We start from the raw sequence: 8,035 nt of genomic DNA, 5'->3' as shown, positions 1-8,035 counted from the left end.
TAAGAGTTCAGGCTGGTTGTTTATAGAATGTCCTGCATTCTGAATGTGGCTCGTTCCCTCAGAGTGGCTTTTAGTTCCTCTAAACCTGTCATGACTGGAACCTTGAAGCTGGTTCTTGTTGAGCCAGTCCAGTCAGACACATAAGCATCTGACAGGAGCAGTGGGGTGCCCCATACCACACTGCCTGCAGTCAGGGTGGCCTCATGGGGCTACCGGGGCTGGATGGGAGAGCCCACGAGATGTAGTCTGGCCCTTCCCTTGGGCAGTGAAGGTGGAATCTCGGCCTTCGGCCTCTGTCATCTCACTTTTCTTCATTTGGGAGAGTACCAGCCTTTTTTTTTTTTTTTTTTTTTGGTGTGACCCCCGGGTTGGGGTGGAAGTTTTGGATTGTAGTTGTGTGACGTGACAGACCAGTGGCTTCTAGTTCTGGTCTTCCAGCCCTTACCAGGATTAATTGCCCTGAACACTCAATTGTAGCTGGTATCCTTCGAGTTCTGTAAGAAGGTGACTTTCTTCTAGGATGTCACTTTGCAAGGGGATCAGTCTTACAACCTAACTCTCCTGGGATCGAGTCCTGCGTCTGGCTCTGTGCTCCGTGGGGAGTCCACTTCTCCCTCTCCTTCCCGTTCATGCTCTCTCTCACTGTCTCTGTGTCTCTCTCTGAAATAAATACAGTCTTTAAAAAAAAAAGGGTTTGACTAAATGCTGGTTACACATTTTTATCATGGGATGTTGTGTACTTGCCGGGGTACCATGGAGCAGTGATGTCCTTGTATGAGTGATACTAAATTTTGTCACTTGTGACTATAGCCATATCTCTATTAGTGAGTAGTGTGCTATGCATGAAGAAGTATTTTTCTCTTATAATGGGTTAATGAGAAATGGAAATAAAAATAATTTAAACAATACAGGCATCATAGAATACATAAAAGGTTAGTTGTCAGTCGTTTTTAAGTGTTGACTTAGCTCCTGTTTCTTGTATTAGAAATATCGGACTCTTCTCACTGACTTGTTAGAGCTCAGCAACCCAGAGTTCCCACTTGACAGTTGTCAGGTGCAAAGGAAAAACAAGTAAATACCTGCTAGCTACTTAGTGCTGGCTGTCTAATTGGGCAGGTAGTCTGGAAAGATAGCTATTCCCAGGCATTTGGCTTCTGCCTAAGGTGGGATAACAGATCAGATTCTCTCTCCCACGTGGAGAAGAAAATGGACAAAAATATGGAAGAGTAAGACAATATCAGTTCGAGGGAGGCACCTGGGTGGCTCAGATGGTTAAGCATCTGCTTTCGGCTCAGGTCATGATCCCAGGGTCCTGGGATCGAGCCCCACATCGGGCTCCTGGCTCAGTGAGGAGCCTGCTTCTCCCTCTCCCTCTGCCTCTCTCCCTGTTCATGCTTTCTCTCTCTCTCTCTGTCTGTATCTCTGTGTCTCAAATGAATAAATAAAATCTTAAAAAAGACAATATGAGTTCGAGACCCTGAAAGGTGGGAAACAAATAAAATTCTACAAATGCCTCAGCTTTGATTACTTTGAGAGAGTTTCCAGGCTGCAGCACGAGGCTGGGGAGACAGAACCTGGCAGATTGCCTGAGTTATGGGGAAGTGAAAATCTGGGGAGACCAAAGCAGCGAGGACTCAGGATGTACAGCAAAAGACAACAGAGTGGCACAAAGAAGGAACTCCAGAGAGCTGGAGAGGGTCTCTTTTGAGTATTAAATATGGAAGATATAAAAAAAGATCCACATCAAACATTATAGAAGAAAAGAATAATAAGCTTGAGAAACATAGCAAGAGAAATTATCCAGAATGAAACAGAGTGGAAAAAGATTTAAAAACACAGCATCAGTGAGCTGTGTGGTAAGTTCAAGTGGCCTCTTAGTGCAGGTGTTTTATTGAGTCCTAGTCCTGATCCTTGAGAAGAGCTGACCAGGCTGGATATGGGTCAGAACAACATTTGTGTTAAATTTTTGATCTGAAAATTGTTCCGTAAGCAAAAATGGTATTTTTTATGATCATTATAGATCAATTTTGAAATGTAGCTTAGAAGCAATATTACAAAGTTTTAGTTTTGGTTTCTGGCCCTTCCTAAACTTGGCCCTTGTTAAGATTTCTTAAATGAGGGGCACCTGGGTGGCTCAGTCGTTAAGCGTCTGCCTTTGGCTCAGGTCATGATCCCAGGGTCCTGGGATCGAGTCCCACATCAGGCTCCCTGCTCAGCGGGAAGCCTGCTTCTCCCTCTCCCACTCCCCTTGCTTGTGTTCCCTCTCTCGCTGTGTCTCTCTCTGTCATAGAAATAAAATCTTTAAAAAAAAAAAAAAAAAAAGATTTCTTAAATGAAATCATTATATATACCATATTCACAGAATAACATATATAGTGTGTAGATGCAAAAAATGGTATTGGATAGAAAGCATAATAAAATGAAAATCTGTCTAAATTACCATCCAGCATGAGAAATAGCATATTACCAGGGCGGGTGCAACCCCTTTTTTCCCCCTCTTTTTTAATATCCCCTTCTCCACCAGAGATGGTGTGTCCATTAGCTCTTTGTTGCATTTTTACCACAAGTGTATTTACTATGTTTTGAATGTTTTTGACTGAATAGAAACAGAATTATACTACATATATACATACTGGCTATCTCTTTTAAGGCATGTGTCTGTAAAGTCCTGTCAGTGCTGTAGCTAGACTACTATGTGAGTATTCCACAGTTTATGCTTCCTTTCTCTTGCTGGACATTCAGGTTGCTTCTGTTGTTTTGCATTTATACACAATACTATAGTGAACATTGTGCATAGCTTTTGATAACATAGACAAGGATATTTCTGGAATATATTTAGAGGGAAAATTTTACTGGATTACAAATAATGCGTTTGTTCAAATTTATGAGACTGCAAATTATTTACAAAATGGTTTTGGTTTAGTTTACGCTCTTACCAGCAGAACATAACAGTTCCATAATAATGCTTTCTGTATTTGTATTTATCTTTTTTTCATTAAAAGCTTATTTGTTTTTCACAGTGGATCTGTACAGGTTTATACAATAGATAACACCACTGGAGCTATGCTGCTGTCTCATAAACTAGAGCTAACAGCAAAACAGTATCCTGGTGAGTCCTTTTTTTTCTTATTTTTAATTTTTAATGTACAGGTAATGGTATGTGTAGTGATTGGATTTTAAATGATGCATGCTGTAGGTCAAATACAGTTAAAACATATAACTGTATTTCGTGTGGCCCAGGGATTTTGCTCTGGTCTCTTACCTGATTTCATTGCCTTTGTTATTTTACGCCTTCCAATTCAACCTATTCATTCAGCAAATCCTTATCAAATACATACTGTAGGCCAGACACTGCTCTAACTGGTGGATAGACAGCAGTAAACAAAACAGTGTCTTTCTGAACCCCTTAGTGAATCTTGAGTGGACCCTCATAGGATTAAGTCTGAAGTCTTTGTCATTGGAAATGCTTTTGACCAAAACTAACAGAATACCCAAGGTATTGTGGCTTAAATAGGGTTTATTTTCTCTGCTAGCAAGAAATCCAGAGATGAGTTGCTGCTGGCCTTCATTTGGTGTTTCCTTCATGGTCTCGGGTAGCTTCTGAGCTGCAAGCATTACTTCTGCATTTGAGTAAAGAAAGGAGGAAACGGCATATTTGGTTTTTTGATCAGGAAAGCCGAGGTTTCTCAGAAGCATTCCCACCTCCTACCTGCTCTAGCTATCTTCCACTCACATCTGATTGGCCATAATTATGTCTCATTAGCTAACCTTGCGATTTTCCTAGCCTTTATGGTAGAAGTGGGCAAGGGAGAACGAGGATGGAAATAGATGTAGCATTAACCAACCAGCAGTGTCTACCACACAGGTGGCATGTAAGGTCTTTTGCTGATTATTTCTGGCAGCATTTCTTGGTTCACTCAGCCCTTAGGGTCTCCATAATTTTACCACACTACCTCTATGTTAAATGCCAAAAGTTCTGTTTATTAAGTAGTTAGGTCTAAATCCTGTAGTAGCATTTTCAAAAAGTAATACACATAAATGAAAAGAAAAATAATATTTTATTTTATTCTTAAAATATTTTTTGCTAATAGGATGTTTGTGCCTATTGGACACTGTACAGTTTCTCAAACCTTGGAGTCCGATTGGGTACAGTCAGCCATATTTCCTGTTCCACATTGATTTTCACATGACACTTTTTCTACAACTCCTAAAAAGCCATCTTCACAAAGGTGTAACAGCATCAGAATAAATGTAGTTGCAATCTCATGTTGCAGCTGTGAACTCCCTGGAGCTAATGATTTACATTGTGTTCATCAGATACTATATATTACTGTATTTCTCTTGAAGATTGTCTCAGGGATACCCTGCACATAGACCTAGGAACTGCAGTCTGACACTTTACCAAACTACCTGCAGATTCTTGAGAGTCAGCTATTGTCTCCTATTGTTCTCTTTACCTGAAATGTCCTATATTTCTGTAGGGAGGGTCTGTATATATTGGTCTTTCAAGCTTAAATGAAATCTCATTTTGTGAACTAGGCAGAATACCATTCCCTCCTGTGCCTCATTATATTTTGCATATAACATCTTTCTTTTTGATAATGCTTTATTGAACTTAGCAGCTTACAGGTCTTATTTTCTGCTAGCTTCATGGTAAGAATGTAGGATGTATCTATCTCTTTACACCAAGCAAGTTCAGTTTAGTGAGAGGCACATAGTTAACAAATGTGATGAATGAATCAATATGTTTTTAAGCCAATGACCTTTGCAGAGGTCACTGTAGAATCTCATTACTACATGTCTCATGAATTTGATATTGTACTGTGTTCTATATGTGGGTTAGTAATTGGGACCCTTTTCAAACTGTTCTGTTCCTCTCCCAAATTTAGATATGCTCCTATATTAAGAATAATTGCTGTATAACTATACAAACTTCTCTGATGTTTGGGTCAGAAAAAAAAAGTCAGAAAAATTGAGGGCACCCATCTAAATCTAATTCAGTAATAAAATTCTCATTAGCCTCAAGGAGGGGAAGCTAAGGTGTCTCATGTCAAAATCTCAGGAAACATTAAATATGTAACTGTTAATGTTGACTTAGTATTACCCACATGTATGCCAGTATTTTTCCCCATCATGTCTTTTTTAACACCTCACACCTTCCACTTGAGACCATTTTCTGTCTGCAGTACATTCTTCAGAATTTTCTTTAGTGAAGTTTTTTATGATGATACACTCAATTTGGGGGGAGGGGTGGGATCTGAAAATGTGTGTATTTTGCCCTTGTAATTTAATTATGGTTTAACTTTTTTATACAATTTTGGATGGACAGTTACTGTTACCATCCAGTTTCACTGTTGCTCTTGGGAACTCTGGTCGAGTTATATTTCCTTTTCAGGAGATTGGATTTTTTTCTCTTTAGCTACTTTTAAGACTTTGTCTTTGTCTTTGGGGTGGTTTCGTCTGTGATTTGGAAGGTGAAGAATTTTCTAATTTTTTTCCTTTTTTTAAAATCTTGTTTGAGATTCAGGCTTGCTGGATCTGAGGATTCATATAGTCCAGCTCTTCTGGAAAATATTCAACCATTATTTCTCTAAATATTGCCTCTTTAATCTCTTTTTCTGGAAATCTGATCAGACTTACATTGTACTTTTTACAGGTTCCTTAACCTGCCTTTTAACATTTTTCATTTTTTTGATTCTCTGGACTGTATTCTAGAAGGTTTTTCCCTGTCTTCTGATACACTAATTCTTTCTTCATTTATGTTTAATAGTCTACTTAATCTGTCCATTTTTAATTACTGTATTTTTTATTTCCAGAGGGTTTACTTAGCTCTTTTCTAATCTGTATGCATCCTGCTCCTAGTTTCAATATTCTTTTCTTAGGTATTAAAAAATGGCTTTTATATTCTTTGTTAGTCTCAGTATCTGAAATCTTCTGAGTTTGGGTTCTCATGAATTTGTTTATATATTTTAGAATTTTTTACTGAGAGCTGCTTAATTTCCTTCAAACTTACTTGTTTGAATGCTTTGTGACCTAAATTGAATTTGAGTTCTTCCAAAGAGAGTTTGTGTGTGTTTATGGCAAGTTACGTGAGAGTACTACATCAGTCTGGACCGTTTGCATTATATTCTCTGTTTGCAATTTTTTTTTTAATCATGCAAGTTGTACAAATTACAAATTAGAGTGAGGACTGACTTGTGGTTGCAGATTCTCAGGGGAGATTCTTTATTTTCCATTCTTGGACAAAACAAGGTATCCTTTGCTATTTCTTTACCTTCCACATGGTAGAGTTTATTTCTCATTCTTCCTTACACCATGAATGTAGCCTTCTGTGCCCCACCCATTACGTGGTATCTTCTCTTAGATACCCTGCCTTGGCCAAGCTCTGAGCTTGATCTCCTGTCCCTCATGTGCTGGGAGTCATCAGAAATAGAAGTCAGGGGCTCCAGGGTTTGGCAGAAAAATTCAGGGCAGAAGCCCTTTGTACACTCACTTACCTCCCAGAATTTTTAGTTGTTTTGAGGTGTTTAAGTATCCTATTCAACATTTTATTTTTTTTAGAGAGAAAAAGAATGTGCACACGAGCAGGAGGGAAGGGCAGAGGGAGAGGGGGAGAGAAAATCCAAAGGAGGCTCCCTGGCCAGTGTGGAGCCGGATGCAGGGCTCGATCTCACAACCCTGAAATCATGACCTGAGCCGAGATCAAGAGTCAGATGCTTAACCAACTGAGCTACCCAAGCGCCCCAGTGTTCTATTCAGCATTTTTGTTGTTTCAGTGTGGAGAGTCATTTCAGGTGTCTAATTGCTCTCCTGCCAGAAATAGAAATTTGCTCCTTAAGTCTTTATCATTCTCACTGGATAGCCTTTAAAGGTTTGCATGTATTTTTCTGTAAAGACAGATTTGCATCCTGCAAGAATAGAGTGATATGAATTTTGATTGTTATTTCTGGCCCTTTTATCTGTTTATTATTATTTTTTTTAAGATTTTTTATTTTTTATTAGAGAGCACAAGCAGGGGGAGCGGCAGGTAGAGGGAGAGGGAGAAGCAGGCTCCCCGCTTAGCAGGGAGCCCGACGTGGGGCTCGATCCCAGGACCCTGAGATCATGACCTGAGCCAAAGGCAGACGCTTAACTGACTGAGCCACCCAGGCGCCCCTGTTTGTTCCTTTTTTATCCATACTTAAGTTGCCCTGCCCAGTAGCTACCAGTCACATTTGGCTATTTTTATTAAACTAATTGAAATTTAAAAAAAAATAACTTTATTTCTTTAGTTGCGTGGTCACATTTACTTGTTCAGTAGCCCCGTGTAGCTAGGGGCTGCCTCTTACACCCAGCAAGGAGGAGCATGTCCATCATTGCAGGACGTGCACCTCACTGCTTCTGTTCAGCACTGTATGGAGTGCTTCAGATTGTTCTTTTCTCAGGCCCTTGGAATGCCATTTCTCCCTTTGGTTACCTACTGACTCTCTCCAAATTCTGCCAGCTTGCTTTAGGCTATAAACCTGCTTACTATAGGAGACTTGTAGGAGGACAATATATCTGAAGCAGGGATGAGCTTCCTTGTTTCCTTCAGGCTGCATTGGCTGAGTTTCACTGGCCGTGGTGCCTCAGGAGTCCTTGCGTGATGCCTCAGCTTCTCTTCTCACTCCCAATGTCATGCTGGACTCAGACGCCTTCTTTGTCTTCCTATAGGACGTCATTGCTCGGTCTCATCCCATCCTTCTATCCCTGTATTTCCAAGCTTTCTCCGCTCCCTGCTTCCAGCCCTTTACTCTCAACCCAGGAACTAACCAATCTCATTTTAGGTTTTCTCTTTTCTTTTGGCTTCTGGACCCCTTTCTTTCTTGTAAGTTCAGCTCTGTAACAAAACATCTGTGGGTTACTTTTTAATATTTTTCGCAATATGCAGATTATATCAAAATCTACGTTCATTGTAGGTTGTTACCACCTAGATAAATTTCCTGTAATCCTGACACGTGAAGATTAGATTTACCACCATTAATATTTTATTATAGATCTCTGCAACTAGATTTTA

At 39.7% G+C, this 8,035-nt stretch overlaps 1 protein-coding gene across 1 annotated transcript in view; it reads left to right on the top strand.

Annotated features, from left to right (window-relative positions):
• The window catches only part of RIC1 (RIC1 partner of RAB6A GEF complex), a 76,009-nt gene that overhangs the window by 33,484 nt on the left and 34,490 nt on the right, over positions 1–8,035 (top strand). Inside the window, exon 7 of the mRNA XM_081802676.1 lies at positions 3,021–3,109. Coding sequence (XP_081658802.1) covers positions 3,021–3,109 — 89 coding nt within the window. The remainder of the gene's footprint in view (positions 1–3,020; positions 3,110–8,035) is intronic.

Source organism: Leptonychotes weddellii, chromosome 14 (genome assembly GCF_054177405.1).
Source record: "Leptonychotes weddellii isolate Sample4059 chromosome 14, ASM5417740v2, whole genome shotgun sequence".
NCBI classification, from domain to species: Eukaryota; Metazoa; Chordata; class Mammalia; order Carnivora; family Phocidae; genus Leptonychotes; species Leptonychotes weddellii.
Note: the sequence above shows the minus strand (reverse complement) of the source record. Positions and strands in the feature narration are given on the sequence as shown.